The sequence below is a fragment of the Excalfactoria chinensis genome, chromosome 12, assembly GCF_039878825.1.
Source record: "Excalfactoria chinensis isolate bCotChi1 chromosome 12, bCotChi1.hap2, whole genome shotgun sequence".
Taxonomy (NCBI): Eukaryota; Metazoa; Chordata; class Aves; order Galliformes; family Phasianidae; genus Excalfactoria; species Excalfactoria chinensis.
Window position 1 is genome coordinate 13069344 of NC_092836.1, and position 22083 is coordinate 13091426.

The window sequence follows — 22083 nt, forward strand, 5'->3', positions numbered from 1 at the left end:
CCTTACTACTTAATTTTGCTGCTCTTTGTTTAGAGGCCATGGATGGAGTGGTGCAGGAGGGCACAGCCCCAGACTCCCAGCTGGTCCAGGAGCCCTGAGGAGCTGCTGCTGCACCCAATGAGTTTTCACACAGCACTGACACTGCAGCCTGGAGTAAGGCAAGAAGATAGCAGGTGTTTAGGTGAACCTGCTTCCTTGATGGAAGTAAAAGTACTAAAGATTTAGTGAAGCAGAATTTGAACCATCGTTGCTGCAGCTTCAGGAGATTGTGAAGGACGAGGGAGGCTGGGGAAGGTGCAAAACAGCTTTAATAAGGGGAGAGTTAAGAAGCACAAGAAGCTCCAGGGGAAAGGTGCTTCTGATAGCCACAGGATGCATGCTTGAAGTACCAGTTGGCACAGAAGGCCATGGGAAGCAGCAATGCAGCTGGGTATGTTCAGTGCCTCTGTGTGGAGCACTGCTCACTGTTATTTATTGAGGTGTCTAATCCAAGAGGCAGCACAGTTACAAGAAGATAAGGAAACAACACCCAAAGTGTCTTTCATGAGATTTGTGGCTCCGTTCCCTCTGGGACTGTGCTCAGTTTATGACGGCTGCACCCCCTGGAGCTGGTTTTATTGCTCACGTAAACATTATTTATTGTCAGGAGGAACAGGAGTGCTGTGCACGGAGATGAAAGCAAATGAGAATCTGAAATAGATTCTCAAATACACGTGTTTATGAAGTTAACCCTTAAATGCTTGGCAGCCAGTGATCTCAGGTTCAGGTTCCCGTTTCTGCTCCAAAGGAAGTGCATTTCTGTGTGTGTTTTATGGAACAACTGAAACACCCCAAATTGCACACACAAGCACAGCGCAGCCCCCTCCCTGCAGGGGTGTTCAGAAGTGAATCGTTGCACATTGCAGGATGATAGGATGATGATTTGCAGATGAAAAACCTGCCAGCAGTGTTTGTCAGAGCATTGCTCATTTGCTTTCCCTGCCCTGGGCTCTCCTGGATCAGGCAGCTCTGCTGGGGCCGCTGCACTGTTCTCCTCCTCAGCTTTGGCTGCTTGCAGAAAACCAAGAGACAGTTTTTAAGATCTTAATGCTAAGTACTGAAGAAGGACTGGTTTTAAAGCCAGCTGAGACACTGTTTGCTGTAGGAAAGCTTCTGATCCTGACATCCTTTTAAATGAAAATCCACTCTTTGAAACAAATGAAAGAGAATCTGTTTGCCATGCTGGGAATGCACAGTGTCTATGCGGTGCTGGATGGAGCCCTGCACCCTGCCCCTGGCAGAGCCCCTCCTGTAGGGAGCCCTCATCTGGGGCTCACAGCACAGAACGGCTGGGTCCTGTGAGCCCTGGCACAGGTGTCACTGCTTGTTTTATTAAGGTGCATATGTAAGTTGGATGTGAAGATCAGAGCCTCCATATAAGAATATGTAGGCGTCCCACTCTTATGCTTGATGGGAGGAGTTTCAGTCTGGAAGTGTCAAACAACAGAAACAATCACAAGTCCCCCTGGTTTCCTTGATGATGCAGATGTAGCTGGGAGAAAGTCTGGCTCCCACTGCCAGACTACTTATCCATGTCCATATGGCCCTGAGGTGTCTGCTGTGGCTGGGAAAAGGGGAGCTGTGGAACAAGGAAGCGTGGATGGACAGCAGAGCACTGCCCCAGAGTGAATGTTGCTTTTGTTGGGCTTTCCACGTGGGTACTGGAAATGCCAGCATTCAGCTGGATACCCACTGTTGGGGATCAGCCTGGGGGCTGGGACAGCTTGGGGTGGGACGAGCAGGAGGCACAAACATCCTGGTCATCAGTGAGGCCTTGGAAGCACAGGAACTAGTGAACTTGCTAAAACTTAATGTCAGATGGAAATTGCTTGCTCAGCTTTTTATATCTACGATGTCACACAGCACAACTTTTTGACTTTAATTGAATGGTAGATGTAATTGAATCCTCCGCTTAAAGGGACCAAGCATAAAGCTCAGCAGCATTCCAGCCAGTAGCTTCTGAGATTCCTATGTGCATCTCTGTGTGATACAAGGAACCTGGGCCACTCCCCCCCTCAGAAATAGGGAGAGGTGACCTTTCTTACTTATGTATTAAGGACTGTTAGAAAGAAGGCTGCTTTACAGAGGCGGTGTTGAAAGGCACTCATGCAGTCACTCCACTACAATCCGTGGCTATTGTTGCTGCAACCAGAATACATCAGCTGATGGGAACGCTGCAGTTCCCAACCCTCTGCAAGGCAGGATGTTTCAGAAGCAGTCTCCTCTCACGCTTAGCCAATGCTAATGCACTGCAGTGGAGAAACATGAAACTCTTCTGGCAGAGCAGCAAGCAGGGAATGAAAGTTCATGTGACATAAGGCAGAGCTGAGCAGCTTGTTCCTGGGTCCCTGGCACTTCAGTACGTCTGTGCTTGAGCTGTCTGTGTGCTCAAGGTCACAGCCCCATGGCCATACTCATGATGGTACCTGCACAGGAGGTACCCTGCTGCTGGAGGGTACACCCATCGCTCTCAACCCCGTGACTGCACGGCACCCTTCTGTCCTCCCTGGCCCAGTCAGGTGGTGCTCAGCAGGATGATGACTGCCTTGTGAGCACAGTGTAGGCAGGGGCTGTGCTCTGCACTCAGCACTCTGCTCCACATCAGTTTAGCAGCTCTCTCAGCCATTTATTTATACACCTCTTTTAAGGGGAGGATCCCCAAAAGGCCTTATTTGCTTCAAGCCTTCAAAGAATTCATAGAGTCATCACAGAATTGTTCGAGTTGGAAGGCACCATTAAAAGCCATCTGGTCCCACTCCTCTGCACCAAACAGGGACACCTACAGCTCCATCAGGTGCTCAGAGCACGAGCAGCCTGACCTTGGGCATCTGCAGGGATGAGGAACCTCCACCTCTCCAGACAACCTGTTCAGTTCAGTGCTTTGAGGATCTTAGGGGGAAAAAGAGAGAGAGAACGTAACGGGCTGAGCATTTTTCTCATATATAATATGATTTCTGTTTTAAAAGGGATCAGATCTTGAGCTGTGTCGCTTTGAAGACCTCTGTGAGGCCAACTGTTATCCTCTGTACAAGCAGTGGAGCATCTTTGTAGGCTGTGTAACAAGCCTCCTGCAACCAGCGGCCGGGCTGATCAAGGAGCAAAGAGCTGAGACTTGCGGCAGTGCCAAAAAGGAAGAGAGAAAAAAAAGCCCAACCCAATCAGCCCGCAGGCGGGGGGGGGGGGGGGGGGAATGTCTGTGCTCGGCTCGGCAGCTCCCCCCCCCGGCTTTTCCTTTCGCTTCGGAGCCGCTCTGACCTCGGCGCAAGGAGAGAGTGGCGCCGCGCCGCCCATGGGCCATGCTCTACCGGAGCCGTGAGTGCGGGACCGACGTGCCTGCCAGACCCGGGGCTGCGGGGCTGCTGCTCGGGGGCTGCGGGGCTAAGCCGGGGGTGTTGGAGTTTCTGCTCTGGGCTGTCTGCTTGCCGGGCGCTTAGGCTTGGCGGAGGGAGCGCAGCGTGCAGCTGAAGCTTGTAAAGCGCGTCTCTTCTCGTTTCCTTAAGCAAGGGACTTTGTTAAAGTCGGGCTTCAGTTTGTTCCGCCAGAGATTCTCTCCCGTTCGGCCGTGGGAAAATACGAAGTCGGATAGCGATGTAACAATTAACGGATAAATAAGAAAGCGCTGCACGCTGGGGCTGCCGTGGCAAGGGTAACATTTAGCAAATAAAGTAACTCCATAAATAAACAGATTGGGAAGAAGCAGGAGGAAACAGCCACGGCTTTGGGATCAGCAGACAGGAAATGCACGGCTGCCCTCCGTGCGGGAACGGCTGGGGTGGATTGCTCAGGAGCTGAGCTCCAGCAGTCCCTGTGCTTTGGGAGCAGCTGCTGCCTTCAGGTGCTTTGGGAACACACGGGGGTTTGTGGAGCTGGCTGTACCAGCCCATCGCTGCTGCTGGTCCTGAGGATGGGACGCAGCCTTGTGCTGAATGCCACGGGCACCATCCTTGGGTTGGAGCTGGATGGAGGCCCTTAAGGCCCCTTTTAACAAATATCATCCCACGGTCTCAAGAGGGAATGCAGTGGGCAGTGCTGCCAAGGCTCCAGTACAGTGCTGTGAGTGGGGCATGGCCACGTTTCCCCCAGCACCCTGAGCCCAAGCCACCCTGTGCAGGGGAGGCTCAGTGGCATACGTGCCATGGGTGTGAGCAGGAGCTATATTTAACTGCTGGTTCCTGTATCATCATCAGAGCTGATGGGACAAAAATACCTCCAGTCAGCGTGTGCTGCAGCTCTCCTGGCAGCTCTGTTTCACCCCGTGCTCAGTATTCACAGGGGAGGCTTTGCTCTGTGCCACACTGGGTGTTTCCAGTTCTGCCTTTGAGGTGCTGGTGGAGGTGCCATGGGTGTGCTGGAGCAGAGCACGAAGCTCAGTGGTTCACAGCTATGTGACACGGCCATGTGTCACTGTGTGTGCCATCCCAGTGCTGCAGTATATCAACAGAGAGGTGAAATATCCTTAAGAGTGTGGTGAAAGGAGCTATAAAGTGACAGTGCCTCCTTCTGTTGCCACAACAAGGTCAAGGTTCCTGTGTGCTGTAATAATAGCAGTAAGTCAAAAATATGCTTTCGTGCTGCTCAGAAAATCTGACTTCCTGAAGGTTGAACAGCACAAACTCTGGATGCTTGTACCCATTTTCTCAAGGACAGGCACCATAAATGTCACCCTATTTTGTCTCATTCAGAATACTTCAGTGAGATTTTTATTCTACATTCCTACACTTTCTAAAGGTCAGGAGGCTGCTTCCCTTTGCTGGGAGGAGGTGTGGGATGTATATCACAGGGCTTGTTTGTTAGCAGAGGTACTCATGGCAAGACGGGCTGCAGGAGCCCCGTGCTGCAGGCAGCTCCCATATAGCACAGGGAGGTGACACTGATGGGATGCCTCAGGCTGGAGGGCAAGAACACAGCAGTGATGGGTGATGCCTGAGGGTACCACAGGGACTTGGGATGCGCTGCCTTCATCAGAGCAATCCCAGGCTCTGCTGGGGTGTTGGGAGCTGAGTGCAGTGTACAAGTCACTATCACAGCTCATTCTCTGCCATATAAGGATGCAGGCTTTCCCCATACGTTACAAAAACATCAGATTTTTCAGTAAGAGAAATTAAACCTGCAGTAATAAATAATGTATCTCCTTATCATAATTTGCAAAGCCAAGGTTCAGCCTTGCTTCTCTGCAGGGTTTGCAGCCAGGAATGGCACATTGCCTCCACTCCTCAACGGGTAATTAAATGTTTATGGAATGCTGTGCTAATGAGAGCTTTCAAACACACAGAGCTCTTGTGCTTCCTCGTGTAGAAGTTATATATATCCGGGATTTGAACCGTTAAACTCTTTGTGGAAAAAGCATATCGTGGCCGTGATAATTCTGCAGTTAATCGTTACAAACCTCACAGCTGGGACGTGTGAATTCCTGCTCTCAGCCTTCACAAGGCGCTTAACGCCGGGTCAAGGTGTTTTTCGCAGCGCTGACCCCCCAATCCCAGCACAGCCTCAGCTCAGCCCCAGCACAGCGGCGGCCGCACGGGGGCGGTGGCGCGGGGCGGAGCGGGACGGGGCGGTGCTGTCCGGCCCCGGGGCGGCCCCGGAGCGCTCGGCAGCAGGAAGGGCTGCAGCCCCGGGCCGGGCCGCTATGCTCGGTGAGTGCGGGGTCAGGGGGGGCTGCGGGAGCATCGCTTCGGGGTCGCCGCTCGCGTCCCGATAGTCGCCTCTTGGCGCGGCGGTGCCGGGTACTCTGCTGGTGGTGCCTGCTCGTCTCGTGCGCTTTTCGGAAGTTTATTTGTATTTTTTTTTTCTTGGAAGCCTCGTGGCTGCGTGTCCGGGCTCAGCTCACAGGGCGCTCCGTTGGCGTGCGGCCATTCACCTGTGCCATCGCGTTTTTCAACGCCGTCTTTTGTAAACTCGGGATCCCCGTGCTGGGGCCACCCCTGCAGCTGCTGCAGCTTCAGAGCAGGCTTTCATCCGTGAGTCACAGCCCGTGAGTCACCGGGCTGCGGGTGGCATTCAGGAAGCGGCGGTGCTGCGTAACTTCAGGTCCTTGGCAAGTGCGCGGCGATGCTGGGCTGTGTCTGAGCCTCGCGCTGGGCCACGAGAGCTCCATCCCAACCGAATGCGTGAGCCTGTGCTGAGGTTTGTGGTCAGTGAATGGAAATAGGCGTGGGTTTGAACTTCAGTGTATGCATTTTTCCTCTGCAAGTAATGCATGTGGGTCGAAGAACCCACCTCAAGGCAGCAGCTGTATGCCAGATCCTACGCCTCTGCTGGCACACTGGTAACCTCTCATATGGAGCTTAGAGGAAAGTGTATAAAGAAGCACCACGTTCAACTCTCAAGAGCCATTTAATGCTTTGCTTTCTTCTATTTTTAGAAGACACTCAGATAATGCTGAGTTACTGAGGCAGCTATCAAGGACTCTCGCTGTCTGGTGATGAACTTGCAGTTAGCAGCTGTTGACCTGGAGGGAGTGTGGTGCCTCCCACCTCTTAGCCTCTCTTCCAGCCCTGGGGAGGAGACCCATCGTTCCTTATGGGGGGGAGGTTTAGTTTGATCATCTCGGGCAACTTCTGTGCAGCCAGATTTTCTCTTGAGTCCTCCACACCGCTTCCTTGGGCTATTGAAGGGGGAAAGCCAACAACTAGATGAGTGTAAAAGTTCTGGTGAGATGCTTTAGTGGGGAGTCTGCAGAGACATATGCACTTTGTTTAAGTTTAAATTATCAGCTCAGCTTTGTGATGTTTGTGAAAATCATTGGGTATTTCTGCAGGAACTTGCAGCCTCTGCTTGCATTGCCCAGCAGATGCCACTGGAGTTTCTAGAACTGATGTTTACGAATGGCGTGCATGGTGAACGGAGAGATGTATTGGGGTTTTGTTTGTTGTGGTAAAAATTTATCAGCTTTATCTCATCTGTCTGCTTGGTAACTTGAAGCAGGCAGGCTTTTAAGGGGAAACAACCAGATATCAACACCATAATAAAGATACAGAGGTGTAAGAGACAGTACCACAAGTACGAGACAGTATCACAAGTACAAGACAGTACGGTGGTTCACTGAGGATGCCCACCTGCCCAGCTTTTGGCTTCCTTCAGCCCCCCTGGACCCAGGCGGGGGTTAGAGCAGGGAGCACAGTTCTGTGCCACCATGGAGCACGGAGGGGCTGAGCACAGGCCTACAAGTTTGAAATGCAACTTTGTTTTTTAAACTGTTTGGTGTAGGTTTCGGGGTGCAGTTTAAAGGTGATGTGTATTTTTTTTATCTGAAAGGGCAGCAAAAGTAGGACATGGAAGAGTGTACACAAAGACCAAAATCCAGTGTGCTTTGTCCTGCTGGTTGTTCCTTATACCGAAAGCAATTTGGAGTCTACTAAGGAAAGAATAAGCAAAAGCAAAGCTGCAAAGCAGTTCTTAACAGCCACTGTAACCTGATAGTTACACTAGTGGTGTCCCCAGCATTCATCTGATGTCTCTTGCCAGAAAACCAGTAAGCCAGAAAGCCTTTGGAAGGAGGAGCAGAGGTGTGTCATAGAATGCCGTGGCTTGGCAGGGACCTTAAGGCCCATCCAGTTCCAACCCCTCCTGTGGGCTGGATGCCCCCATCTGATGCCTGCTTCCTCATGTGAGCTGTGCAGCCGGCTGTGGAGCTGCAGGCTGTGGCCTCAGACAGCTGACAGTGCTGTGTAGGCAAGCGCTATTCGAAAGAGTGATGGTTCTTGCAATGCTGGTGTAGCTCCTGCTTAGAAACAAAGCTGTCATAGCATGGAGGTTTTGAATTTCCCTCTCAGTAGCTGTCATCTCCTTGAACAGCCTGGGGACACCCTGCTGCTGGTGACACTGGTGGGAATGGGAGGTGGCTGGGGCCAGCAAGGCTGTGTGGAGCAGCACGTGGGAGTCTGAAATGCACGTGTGTACTTTCCAGATAGCCTTATCACCCCTGGGCAGGGTGCTGCATCCCAGCCAGTAGCATCAGCAATGATTTGGTTGTGTGTTGTTGTTGTTTTAAATTTAATTAATATTATTTAGTAATTTAGCAGCTGGTGTACTGGTTAGTGGTGCTGTGGTGCATCCTCTCTTCCCTGGTGTACCAGAAGTTTGAACGCAGCCATTACTCCTGTGGTTTGAGCAAAGACTTCTCCAGTTAGAGGGGAGCTGGCAGGCTTCAGAAGAGGCAGGGGAGGTGCTGGGGGTTGTTTTCCCTCTGGTGGTGCTGAGCTTGATGACGTCTCACCAGAATGTTTTAAACCTTGTGCCCAGTCCCTCCTCCCGGAGTGAAGTAACCTGGGGAGGCAGTGGTACAGGTGTGTGAAGTGTCTTTGCAGGACACAGAGAATAAAGCATCCCATGGGGCTGGGGAGCATCACACAGCTGCTGGAGCCAGGCCTGAGGCGTGTCCTCGGATGGCACAGGTAGCACTGTCTTCAGGGGACATTGACTCACTCTCTGCTTGTGTGTTTTGGCTTAGATCAGAGGAAAATGGAGACACCCAAAAAATCTCAGTGAGGCTTATGCGGTGTAATGCAATCTGCAGTGTGTGAGCGTGCGGGTTTCAGATGGCAGCAAAAAGCCCTTGATAAGACCAGCAATGATTCAGTGAATGTGTACAGATGTGCTGCGAGGACACGCTGTATTCCTGACTTCTCAGAAAAGAAAGTCAGCTTAAATGTGATCTCCAGCTGGTCACAATTAGCTTCACTGCTGAAACTGCTGCTGATAGACTTCCACGTGCCACCTGCATGGAATCGGTGATGATGAGGCAGCATTGGAGTGTGTGGGAAGCAGAGATGACACATCAGGGCTGCTGTTATTTTACAAACTAAGATACATTCAGTCTGTCGGAACCTTGCTGTTCTTTTGGTGCTTGCTGTGGTTTGTTGTTTGAATGTCATGGTGTTTTTTGAAGTTAAATTGCTATGCTAGCTTGTTAGACCTCAGTTTAACACAGGCATTTTGTAAGGCTGCAGAAGGAACAGAGTTGTTTTTGATATCCAGAGTCACTGTGGATCATGCAAGTGATGCAGAGGAGGGAGGAGGTAGCGAGGGAGGTGCATCTCACTCCCTAAAATGTATTGGCATGGGCAGACAACTTGATAGAGCCCAATGCCCTGTCAGTATCTTTCGGTCTTCGCCTCTGCTTGTAGTGCATCCAGATGGGCAGATTTGAAGAGATGTTTGATCTCAGCCCTGAGTCAGATAACACTGAACTTGTTGCAGCAAAAGGGAACTGCAGAGCAAATAGTGCGGGGTGTTTCTAACAGCAGGCTGTGAAGCTGCCTTGAGAGCCAGCAGCAGAAAGGCTGGGAATTAGAAACACATGGAAATGATACGTGTCTGTATGCAAAGAAAGAATGGAACTGAAGCACTTTTGTGCTTGTGGAATTGCAGCTCTGTGCAGTATCTATAGCCACGTGCCTTTATTGGAGTGAGAGCAACTTTGTTGTTATTTCACAGTGATCCTAATGGGAAATTCTTGTGAACCCTTTCCTGTAAGAGCAGTTAGGGCTACAAACATGCAGAAAAAAGGAGGATGTAACGAAGTTAACATGACAGAGAGTGTTTGTTTTCTGGCTTTTTTTCTTTCACTCTTCTGTTTATTATCTCTAAATTACAGGATACAAAGAGCTGATATTGGTCTATTCTGGTAGCCAAAATACCATAAAATACCACAAAATACCATAAAACAGTGTGTGTGCTTTAAGTATGAGGAAAGTACCGTGTTCTTATTCTGTTCAGTTTGGATGGAGGGGTCTGTGCTGATCAGGTGTGATGTGTGAGGTATTCATCAGTGCTTGACATCCAAGTAGTTTAGAAGCTTCTTCCTTTGGAAAGAGAGATGCTCAGGAGACTGCCAGGGATTTGGGTACCTGTAATTTTGAGTGCACAGATCTCTGAAGCACACGGCTGTGCTACAGTTCAGCTTTCCAAAATTAGGTGCTGGTAATCACTGTATTTTAGGTATTTAACCACTCTTAGGAAAATGAAATGTACTTGATTTAAAAATGGCTTGCTAAGTACTTACTGTGGTTTGTTCTTTGTGTTCTTCTATCTGCAGATCAGTCGTATTGTCAGCGGCTGCAACACGACATGTATTTTCTTATAAGCAATAGCCGACTGAATGAGCAAGTGGTTGATAAAATTATTCTCCAGCTTAACAGAGTCTACCCCCAAATTCTCACCAATACAGAAGCAGAAAAGGTAATTTAATGAATTTTACTCCATCTCTGAATATGCTGTTGTTTCTCTGTGAGCCTTCTGCCCACAGAACTGGAAAAGCTCACAGTCTCCCACATCTCCTCGGGTATTCTTTCTCATCTTTATTTGAGCTGATATTAGCAGACCTTAAGGTGATATTTCAGCACTTCTGGGGTTAGTAGATGTGTCTTCACACAGTGTGCCACTGTGTTAAGAAAACTGTATCCCTAACATCTCAGGTAAGACCACCTCTTTTCTGTAGGTAGCAGCTTAATGTAATTTCTACACTTAGCAGACATAAATGAACTGCTTTCCTATAGATCCAGGGAAATTTCTGTCAGCTCTATGGAAAGTTTGGCAAGTGTACCATCCCCCTGTATCCATTTGACCTTGTGAGAATTTTGTCAGAATAAGGCCTGTTGTATCAAGTACATTGTATTCCTTTTCCCCTAGAGAGTGAATTGATCCTAACTAAATGTACTGCAAATGTTATCTGCTGCACTGGTATGAAATCTAATGCTTTGCTGAGAACGGTTTTGGTCACTATCCAAATACTCTGGGATCAGTTTGATGTGGGTAGGGTGCACATTTTCATTCCCTTTGTAAGGTCTTCTAGAATTCATCATATTTTAGACCATAGAGAAAAGAACTTTCTTCTGCAGCTGTTTGCCATGGTGTCTGAATAATGAGTATTCATAAATGCTGCATTGGGTACACAGCAGTGCTGGAAGCAATCAAATGTGTAGTCTTGGGATGATGAACACTCCAATATTGTGACTAATATCATCAGTATAAAATACCTTTTGGGGTGATTGCTACTAGGCAACCAAGGGAAAACTTGAAAACATTAAAATTCAGTGTGGTATTTATTCGTGTTTTCTGTTTGCTGTCAGAATCAAAGTGTAGAGTGGCAAGTGTTGAATTGAATGGGGAGAAACATCAAATGTGGAGTAGTTGTCACTTTACTTGGGGGGGGAAGAGGAAAGGCAGAGAAAATATGCTCACCGTCAAGAGGTTCTGTCCAGATGAAGCTCAGCGTGTTGAAGTGTCCCATGCAATGTATACATAGGTTCCCTTAATTTCAGGGTCCTTTGTTTATAGAAATATAAAATGGGCTCAATTCTCTGCCATACTATAAAATAATGTACAATTGTTCTCTGTAATCTCTTTTCTGATGTGTGCTCTTCTCTTACAGTTCAGGAATCCAAAGGCATCACTCCATACCAGGCTCTCAGATCTGATAAAGCACCTTCAAAAGAAAGGAGAGAGACACTGTCAGGAGTTTTACAGGGCCCTACAGATCAATGCTGAACAGCTGTATAATGACCTGCCAAGCAGGAAAATCTTGAGTAAGTTGATTTGTAAGTTGATTGAGGTGTCTGTTTCTTCATCAGTGAATTATGAAACCTCGTTTCACTTGTTCTGTTCAGATTATTTAAATGATTATTTATTTATTCCCACATGTGGATCTGACTGCATAGTTCTTGTTATTTATTGGTTGGCGTAGGCTGACCTGAGCAGCCTGAGGAAAAACTCTGTGTTTAAGTTAATGAAGCTGCAAAAGGATTGTAGTATAAGAAGTCCTTATAAATGATCTAACAGCTCTAAAGCTGCACTGGGCAATTGATTTCTAGTTATTGGAAACCCAATTAGTGCCAAAGGGAAATTCTAACAATGTGGGTCAAGCTCCAGTTAGATTCAAATTGTTGCCTCGAAAGTCAATATGTTTTAAAAACAAACAAGCAAAACAAAATCTACTACCACCAACAAAAGCAAACAAAAAATGATATCTCCTTTATTTCTAGACTGTGCCATCCTAATTACAAAATTACAGGCCATTTCTGAGAAGGAAACTTATCTGTAGATGTTAGACAAATCCTGCACACATCCCATAGAGAAATTGGCTGGGCAGTAGCACAGCTGTGCCCAAGGTCATCTGTACCTATAAAACCCTTGTTGGAGGCTGTGTGATGTTGAGACAGTGACTATTCTCACTTTGTTGTGCTCTTGTTACACCTGGCCAAGCAGCAGAAAGGAAACTTGTATAGTGCTCTTAGCTAGAGCCGAAGCACGTTCAGCCTTGCACCCTGGTGACTGATGCAGGGTGATTTAGCAATAGGAATCAGTATATTAGTTTGAGGACCAATAGAAGAACTTTTAAGGGCTTTTATTCAGGGAGCCACATAGGCAGAGTGAAGGCCTTCTCACAGTCAGACTGCTTATTGAGTACAATGCTATAGGGGCTTCACAGTAAAAATAGGCTGATTGTGGTTCCCCCAAGCCATTGGCTGCTATTGTGTTATGCAAAGAGACTCCAGGGAACAGTCATAGGTCATTAAATACTGTGTCTTGGTGCACTCTTATGTCACCATCCTCAGAGCAGTGAGAATAAGTTCAGTTAAGTGACTTAAAATGCTACTACATGCTGAGGTTCTGCAGTTCCCTTGTATTGACCTGAGAAAGAAGTTGTTTGTTGGCAGTGTTTACATTAATGCTTTTGCTGCAGTGTATGAGTTCTGTAACTAAAACAAATGTGCTGAATGGCTGATGAGCATTTGTGCAGCATATTAAGCTAAAACCAGGAAAAAACAGTTCTCCAGAAAAAGGTCCATTTTCAGCAGAAGCTGTTATTTCTCCTTTAGGTGACCTTGAATCATTATGAATGTGAAAGGCATTGTCCTTCAGACCTCCAGCATGTACAAGTTTAGTGTTGCTCAAATGTTATTCATAGGAGTAGCCACTCAATTTTGCAAGAGGTAGCACAGTGCATTACAGAATTCACACTGGAGTTTGTAGATGTGTAGAAAAACCTTCAAAATTTGCTCAAGAACAAAGTTTCTTTGCCTCAAATATAATATTGGAAGCGAGATGTTCAGCAATGTCTCTGAGTTCCCACTAGAGGGTGGGGAAGGCACATGGCACGGACCCTGTTGGAGCTACTGAAGCCAAATGGGTTTTCCATGTGACTTAGAGAATGTTTTTATTTCTCTCTGAGCTGACATGAGCTAGAAGGATAAAGGATCCGCTCAGTTCTGCCCAGTGGTAGCTTGCCAGGAGTGCAGAGCTGGAAGTGTGAGGAATTGTGTGCTAGATTATCTGGATAGGACAGCCCACAGAACACGCATTCTGCATGTGATAGCCATTGAGGCAGTGTGCACCATGGGGGCTCTGCAGCAATTCTTTGTCCTTCAGCAGCTTCCAAGTGTGTAGCCAAGTGGTTGCAGTGCTGCTGCTCTGCGGGAGGGCTGTGCTGTCACCCCTGTGGGATGGAAGATGTGCAGAAATGGGCCTGCTCCAGTGAAGCACAGATGCTATTTGGATACTTTACTCCACAGCAGCTTCCTTAGTGTCCTCTTCCTCATCATGATATGCCTAAGGGAGAGTCTAAATGCCTGTCCTGTCTCAAGTGCTTCCAAAGGCTGTTCTGACATTCCTTTGTCTAACAGGTGTTGAAGGTTAGCTTGGAGTACACCTTCATGGCAGGTCTCTAAATGAAGGAAGAGACCTAGCAATACTGCTGCCTTCTGCATTCTTGTGTTTGAACTAAATGGCTTCATTGTTGATAACTCTCAGAAATCTTAAGGTCAGCCTCCTTTTCTACTCGAGTTCACAGAAAAACATCATCTGGAGGCAAAAATTACTTGTGCCAAATGTTAGTATGTAGTCCCTCCAGATTTCAAAAGAGACTGTATGTTTATTCAGCCAAGAGCAGAATGGGGATAAGTAATGTGTGCCAAGCAGTGTTTTCTGAGGGCTCCGTCTGCCAGATACTCCCATGCCCAGAGATTTACACAAGAACAGAAAGGGTGGCGATACATTAAATCAGAAGGTTCTTAGATTAGCGCATGCTTTGGCTCACAAGTGTTTTGTATGTGTTATGCTACAAGTTTCTGGCATTATGGAAGGAGTACTTCCTGCGTTCCTCACTTGGGAAGCAGTTTGACCGCTCCAAAGTACTCAAGTGTGCCAGGGATTTTCAGTCTGTCCCTTGTGTGTGAATCCAAGCTCTGCTGTGCGTAAGGTTCCTCCTGTGGTCAGGGCTTAATCAGGTGGGAGGTGCTGCTGCAACTGCTTACGGCTGTTCATGGTGCATTCAAATGACCTGCGGCTGTCTTTTGATCAATACATATCCAGATGTAACTGTAGCAATGATTTACTCTTGGAAGGGCTAATATTTCATGTCAAAAAGAGGTCTTTTTTGGCAACGTGGTATTTTGCATGTGCTGATTGTGTTTATGTTTGCTTGAGCTGAATACTAACTTCTGATGTGTTGCTTTTATTTCTAGAAACCACAGATTCCGCAGACATAGACACTGACAAGGAGAAATGTATGCTATATGACAGGGGTAAATAAATGCGTACAGTGTCACTTTACGGAATGGCTTTTCAGATGATGATGCAGTTTATTTTATTATGTAATTTGCATTATGTGTAACGTAGTTTGTTTTACGATGTCCTTTCTGTCACCATCTAAATGGGATGAATGGAGGGAAGCTTACTGAACTGCTGCTGAATGCAGCCAGTGCCAGGAAATTCAAGAGCCGAGTTTAATCAATATTTACTGTGGTATTTTTACTCGTGTAGTTCATTTGCTAAGCTGTTCATTTGCTATGATTTCTCCGATGCTTGAATAGTAAAGGCTATCCTGCTGCTGTGATTTTGCGCAAGGCCATCAGTTTTGTTGTATTTGTTTCAATTTTTTTTCACTTTGTTTTTTAAGCTTCCAATTTAAGTAGAGATCCTTCGAAAACAAAGACTGAAGATGAACGAGGGAGATTTTCTGTAGCATAACATGTTAAACTTACTTCCTCTTCCTTTCTCAATGCCCAGATTACAGGGAGGTCAGTAATTTCAGTCACTAAAAGATGTTTTGAAAAGGAATCGAAGAACAAAAGAAAATGAAAGAAATTCACCGTGACCTTTTTCTCACTTAAGTTTTAGTTGATGTTTTATTTAGAAATTTCCTTTTGATTTTAAGAGATTGAGAGAGCCTTATAACAAAATACACTTCTGTGTCAGTTTCTGCCCTGGGAGAAGTCTGAAATGAAGGGCAAAGACACGTTTTAACTCATGGTGTGGTTTTGTTTGGGTGCTTATTTCTTTGAATACTCTCATGTGGTTGGCTCCACTCAGTCATTCGTCTGGAGTTCATTTATCCTTAAATTGACAGGTGCAGTTTAAATGCATGTGTATTCATAGCAAAGTCATAAATACAAACAGAATATTAGATGATAAAAAGGCAGATATAAATCTCTGAGGTCTTTGTTAATGGATAAGTATGAATTAGAAAGGTTCCATTGAACGTCAGTACTGAGCATCAGCATGAAGCTGTGTGTAATTCCAGGCAGACACATTAAAGCAGTGTTTCCAGTGAGGGATTTGTTTGAGGTATGTGGAAGGCGCTGCATTTCAGAATTGTGAACAGGAGCAAGGATATTCGCTTTTGTCATGAAAGCATCATTTGTGGAACATCTGTATGTATATAATCACACACGGTCCTTTCCTGTTCCATTTTATATGGAGGCGTGTGCAAATGCTATTGGAATAAGTGAGATATATAGCTACAGAGATCAAGTGAGTCCTGTGTGCTAATTGCAAACAAGGGAACAGGGCTGGTGCTTGGCAGTGCCTGGGCTTCTGGCATCAGCTCTGTTCTCCTTCTCTAGCATTTGTTGTTTTTATGGAGCCTGATCCTGCATGCTTTGTACAGGAAGATGATGAGGTGTGATTGAAACCAGTGGAGCAACAGGATTCAGAGCAGCAATTTCAGTGCTAGACAAAAGGCAAAGAAAGGGAACAAACAAGAGCCTAAAAACTCACCTGTAGTGAATTGGAGTTATCTTGTGGTGTATTTTCACAACATCCCTTCCCTGTGGGCAGTACACTGACCCAGCAGAGGCAAGTTGTGGAGTAAGACACTGCATTGTGTGGCTTATGTCCCAGTGATCTGGTTACTGTTCTGTTGTATTTAAAGGGTTTCTTTGCATCAAGTTTTAGGCTAAGAAAATGCCTCAGAAGGCTCTCGCTTCCATTGACTGGAACACAGCTGAACAGAGATGAACAATGAATGGTGTCAAAGTACCTGTAATAAAAACTAATTACAGTACAGTAAATGTTCTTCATAGTACGTTAGCTACAGCACATACGTAATTGTGAATGTGTTAACCTCATTTGAATACACTTAGTTATGCATATTAACAGCAATTGATGATTTATGAACTGAGATAAACTCTGCTCTGTCTTAATGGGTTTCCTTTCCTATTTCCTCTAGGCCCGGTGTTTTTCCTCGCCTGTTTCAGTGCAGCAGCAGGATTTGCCTTATTTTGGTACTGCTGTAACTCAGGTAATCTACCCTGGTATTTTTCCTGTTGATTGCCTTACTTCAGCACGTGACAGGGAGAGCAGTGTGCTTCTCAGTCTAACACAGCTAACTTAATAGAGCGGGTCAAGGTGTCATCATTCATTAATGAGGTTAGGATGCAAACTGTATTTCAGACATGCCGAGGTATAAATAATGGATCATTTGTCAACAGAGGAGGCCACAAACAGGGGCTCTTTTTAAAGGCAGTTATCATGTGAGCTCCTGTTGCTATGGCAGTGGGTCATGGTTCCCAGCAGCCACAAGGCAGAGGCAGAAGGCAGGCCCAAACCTTTGGGGAGCCACAAGTGTTTGTAGAGCTGGGACTTGGTGTGGTGTCCACCCTGCTTCTGCTTTATGGTGCAGGTACCTGCTCCATGTCCCAGTCCTGCCTGCTGCTCTCCCAGAGAGAGACTCTTAGCAGAAAGGTGTGCTCCTGGATTGACCCTGGTGAGCCAGCACCAGTGGGAGCGGGCAGCTTGTTCAGAGGGATCCTTTTGTGCCACATTTGGGTGTTGCTGTTGATGTCTTTCCAGGAGCTGTGGGCTGCTGACCCTGACCTGTAGCCCCGGCTCATGGATGTCTGGGCTGCATTCCCTTTCATTCCCAGATCTGAGTCCCTCAGTGGGACTTTGCCTGGAGACAGGGCTTAAGACTTAAAAGAGAACCATTAGGCCGTTGAGGCTAACCCTTGTGCTTCCTTAGCTGCCTTTGCCTTCCTTCATCAGTGATTAGTACCAGCATTTTCAAAAAGAACCACAAACAACTTCCTAGAATTTCCCTTGATCCTATTTAATTGTCCATAGTTCCCAAGTCCCCACATCTCCTCAAGTCTTTTGTTCCAAGACTCATTTTTACAGTTTTTGTTTTTCATTCCTGTACCTATGCAGTATCTCTATTCTTCTACCATAACAGCCACCAGTGCCAGGTCCTCATACTGCCTGGGGTCGTACTTGGGTGCAAAGCTGCTGCCATCCCTAGCTCAGTAGCCTCCTGCTTGTGTGTCCGAAATTGCAGCAGTGCTGGTATTCATCGTTATCCTGCCTTGGCAGCCGATGCATGCAATATTGAAGGAAACAGGCTTTCCTCTAGAGTCATTCTTGTATTGATTTCTATATTTTGTAGATGCCGCTCACCAGCTAAACTGAAATGTAACTGTGTTCATGTTCTCTTTCCTCCCATCTTCATTTCTGTTTTAGATGCAAAAGTCATAGGAAGATCCAGGAGAATCTTGGGTTTTTCTCCTATTATCATAGGAAGACATGTTAGAAATATTTGTATGTTGTATTTGGAAGACATCTCCAGAAATTAAGGAAAAGCTGCCTCTTCACTTAGACATCTGTACAGTGTATCTGCCCAGGGAAGACAACGGTGCATGAATAATAATGTACTATACTCTCATACCAAAGATTTTATTAACTAGCTTCATCAATAATTGTGTTGCCTCAAGACATATTCAGATTTTCAGCTATATATGTCCTTCCTTATGGGAATGGACCATTTATTTTTGTAAATGCTTATTTTAAAATATTTATCATTTGGATATAAGTATTTTTAATACAAACTCTGAAACGATATCCTATCTGATCACGGGTTTGAATATGTGTATTTTATACTGGAATGAAGAAACACAACAGTTTAAAGAATGCTAGCCTGTCTTTTATGATAATTAATTTAAGAAAAGCACTTAAAAAAAACCACACCAAACCACACGCACTCAAAGCCTTAATAAGAAATTGATCTCTATCTCAGGACTGTCTGTTTTGTCTGGATTCTTTATATTTACTACCTGAGCTCAGGTGGGCAATGGTTCCTGCAAAGCTTTTCAGTGCCAGTTACGTCTGTATGCCTAGTCATACACGTGTCCTTGCCATGTGTTGTAGTCTGCGCCTACCTTGTTCAGCTTGTGTTCATCATGATTTGAATGCACTGGAGCTTGTGCAGGCCAGCACCCAGTCTGTGAATGTGCTGGGGGACTGCAAGGATAGATCTGAAGCACTTGAAGGAGACTTTTCAGATTTAGCTTTAACTTTTCCAAATAGGGTGTTTCGGTAACTGTACATCCAAGAAACTGAAGTAATCCGCAGCGTTTGCAAGGATATCAAATTGTGACTTTACTTTTTAATGGCCAAAAATCTGTCTGATCTAATCTCCATGGGAATCTTATTAGGGAGAGAACTCTGATGGAGGTGAGAGCATTTCCTGTAGCACTGCCACACAGCTTTGCTGCCTGAGTTGCACCACGAGTTGCTGCTGTGCTGCCTTCCATCTTGGGATGGGCTTTAATCACATCCTGTTCTATTTGCTGTGCCTTGCCCTATGTTTAAAATGTTTTTTCCTCCAACAAACTATCTGTAATTTATAGAGTTTGGAATTAACTGTTAACCTCCCCCCGCTGCTTAAATCCCATAAGCAGCATCTTTTAAAGGGGCTAGAAAAAATCGCTCTGAAATCCAAAGGGGTTTTAAGTCATTGCCTCGAAGCCAGCTCTGGAACATCATTACAGGAACAGTACTCCATTTTACATGAAAACATTGTCTGCAATATTCTTGACAGTCACATTTTATTTCAAAGCAAAACCAGAGGTCATGATGCTGCTAGGCAGGTTCCTTCTGCTGGGGTTATCCAGCACTTCACCCTTAAATAACAGGTTGCAAATTGTTGTGAACTGTTGCTGAAGCCTGCAGAAGCTGTCAGTGCCTTGTCTGAACTGCGGCAGGAGCAGTGACTGTGCAGTTGCATGTGGTCCTCCCGCTTCCTTACACCAAGAGGCTTCCTTGTGCCTTGAAAACCATGGAGGATTGGAGAGTTTATTGAAAGCTGTGGCTGTATTTCTTCTTCTTCTGAGGTTGTTTGAGATGAGGATCTCTCTTAGGAAAAATGCCAGGACAAGCTGTCCCCAGGGCTAGGGCTGGGAGGAAGAACAAGTATGGTTTCATCCCAATACTAGTAATGACCTGGCAGCAAAGAACAGAAAATTATCTGTTCCTCTGTCAGTGCTAGTTTTTAGTGTAAGAAGTGAGGCAAGCTTTAGAACTGTTATGTGCATAGGTTTGTGTAACGTGTAGTCTCTGGAGAAAGGAATTACTTGGTTCCTTTCCCTCCGTTTCCCTGCACTGCCATAATCCTTACAGAAGGTTTCAAGAAGTCGAGCAGAGCTTCAGCAGGTGTTTTGTAGTTCCCTGGGGTAGAGCAGAGCGCTGCAGGTGAGCCTGTTGAGAGACATGCATTTTCTTTGAGGATTTTTCTTTCAGAAACAAATAGAGGCTTAGTACACCTCTTCTCAAGTGTGCAGCAAGTGCAGGCAGATGAAGTGATAATGCTGTACTTAATTCCTTGAGGAAGTACATACATACCTGCCTGGGAGTCAGGTCCTTCTGGGCAAGCACAGCTCTTCAAAATAAATTACATAGGGCCTGGATGAGCCTGTATTGCTGCAGACTCCCAGCTCAAGCTGTCAAGTCAAGCTGTGTTTGCTGCTGTAGCTGTGCTGGTATTTGGGAGTGTGCTAGTTGTGTGGGGGGAAAGTTGTCCCACATGTGCAAAATTCAGTAGGTGGCTGAGTGCGCAGAGGATGGAGGCTGTTCTTGCAAATGTTGTGATAAATATATGGTAGACACAGAGGATCTAATAGAAAGCAGTCCTGTTTTCAGCTTAACCTCTCACATTGTGCAGCTCTGGTTGGAAAAGAAAAATATTTGCTTTCCTCCTACAGCATTAGGAGCTGCATGGGCTGAGGAGCCCAGCAGTTCTAACATCTGCAAGCATAGCTCTAGGGAAGGAGGTGGGCAGGAGGAATGACATCTCCAAGGGTGGGCTCTCAGCAGTGCCCACAGGGCTGTGCCAGCAGGGCTCACTGCAGCTCCAGGGGGAATAGCCCCTCACTGCTGTCCCACTACCTACCCAATAGTCTCCCTTCCTTGCTTTTTCTCATGAATGGGCATTTTGATTTAAAGCAAATCTGAACTGCCCGTGGTTGTCTCAGCCATAGTGTCCATGCTGCTGAGGTCACAGCGGGATTGCTGAGCAGCCCCAAGCAGTGAGTAGGCAGCCCGAGCAGCTCGGGCAGGCTGGGCTGTCTGCATCCCCAGAGCTGGGACACGAGGTGACAGCTCACACCATCATTGTGCACAGCTCTGCGTGCAGACAGCCTGCTATTTAAAGTGCTTTGGTGCCGGCTGACGTGCCTGCCAGGGGAGGGCTCTAATGAAGTGATGATTCACTGCAGGGCATGCAGGGCTGCTCGATAGCTGCTGCAGCAGCATTGGAAGCTGCCTAGACAAAGTTGCCTTACTTAAGCTCTTTCATTTTATTTTATTTTATTTTATTTTTTTTCTTAATACTGTAATAATTTGAAAACATAAAAGCATTTGGTTAAAAACTGCAGTTAGAGATGCCTCGTACTGCTGTTCTTCATACACAAAAGTGACTCTGGAAACATGTCTTGCCCTAGCTGTGTGATCAGGTCTTGCTGTTACACAAAGAAACATCAATGGTTTGCTGCACTGCACAGGGCCTGTGTTTTGTAATCATTTATCCTCACACACGGTTTATTAAATTCTGTAAAAATTAATGGCATTTGTGTTGTTGTTGTTGTTTTTTAATGTGGTGAAGCTGGCCATGTAAACTGTAATAAAGTCTGTACTGAGCAAATCGCTGCTGTGTGTGGTGTGATGTGCTTTGGCCCTCCCAGAAGGACCCCAACGTGCTTCATCCTCATGGCAGCCATCTGCCTGCTGTTCTCCAGTGGTCGGTTTGCTGTGGGACCCTGTGAAGCCCTGGCTTGGTGCTGGTTTGACAGCCCTATGGATCATTGCCAGTGTGGGCCTATAGCTGCACTGCAGGAGGTGGTACAGCTGGGGTAACTTTGACCACCCCTAAAGGGACTGCAGGTGGAAAGAGCATGCAGACAGGCTTGTTATCAGCCTGTTCTTGTGTATGATCTTCAAGGGGAGTCTTGCCAAGTGGCAATGAACAAGAGCATTGTGGTTGAGCCATTGCTCTCCTTTGGAGCGTGTCTGCTGGGTATGCTGGATAGAGGCCTCCCCCGCCAGCCTACATTGTGTTCCTCAGGGAAGGAGGGCAAGGAGCTCTTCTCATGGACATCACCACAGCCAGGATGTGTGTGAGAAACCAGCATGGCTGCCTGCTGCAGCCCCAAGGCCTGAACAAACCTCAGCAGCTCTACACCCCTGACTTTATGGAGCAGAAGCACAGAGTGGGACTCTGCCTTGCTGCATGCACAAGAGCATTTAAGGTGAGTCCCAAGCTGCCCTTTCTATTTCAGAGCACAGGCCGTGGCAGTCTGCGGCTGCAAGAAAAAGCTTTCCTACATTTTGGTCCTGCTAAATCTTTAATATTATCGTGCCCAGCAAAGCAGAAATCTCTCAGAGCAGCTCCATGCAGGCTGCTGGCGTGGCTGTGAGCTGCAGTGGTGGGTGCCCAAGCCCTGCGCACCTCCTGCCCTGCAGCCACCCACAGCATGCAGGGGCTTCCTGCCAGCAGCC

At 46.6% G+C, this 22083-nt stretch overlaps 1 protein-coding gene across 6 annotated transcripts; it reads left to right on the forward strand.

Annotated features, from left to right (window-relative positions):
- The first annotated feature begins 3265 nt into the window (after positions 1-3265).
- CARD19 (caspase recruitment domain family member 19) lies at positions 3266-21233 on the forward strand. Of its 6 annotated transcripts, none has more exons than XM_072347657.1 (6): positions 3266-3351; positions 10079-10221; positions 11414-11567; positions 14505-14564; positions 16490-16561; positions 17776-21232. In XM_072347657.1, exons 1-6 carry the CDS (start codon positions 3336-3338, stop codon positions 17886-17888), a joined length of 558 nt encoding a protein of 185 aa, XP_072203758.1. In that variant the 5' UTR covers positions 3266-3335; the 3' UTR covers positions 17889-21232. The 6 variants fall into 6 exon arrangements, with proteins under 6 accessions (XP_072203758.1, XP_072203761.1, XP_072203764.1 ...); XM_072347660.1 differs by having other exon boundaries at positions 14505-14546; positions 17776-18022; XM_072347661.1 differs by lacking the exon at positions 3266-3351 and adding an exon at positions 5602-5675 and having other exon boundaries at positions 14505-14546; positions 17776-21233.
- The last annotated feature ends 850 nt before the right edge of the window (positions 21234-22083 follow it).

What these genes read in the sequence shown, in the direction of transcription:
- CARD19 (XM_072347657.1), top strand. An exon ending in CCAATACAGAAGCAGAAAAG is followed by an intron (nt 10,222 to 11,413) that starts GTAATTTAATGA and finishes CTTCTCTTACAG; the next exon opens with TTCAGGAATCCAAAGGCATC. An exon ending in GCCAAGCAGGAAAATCTTGA is followed by an intron (nt 11,568 to 14,504) that starts GTAAGTTGATTT and finishes TTTTATTTCTAG; the next exon opens with AAACCACAGATTCCGCAGAC.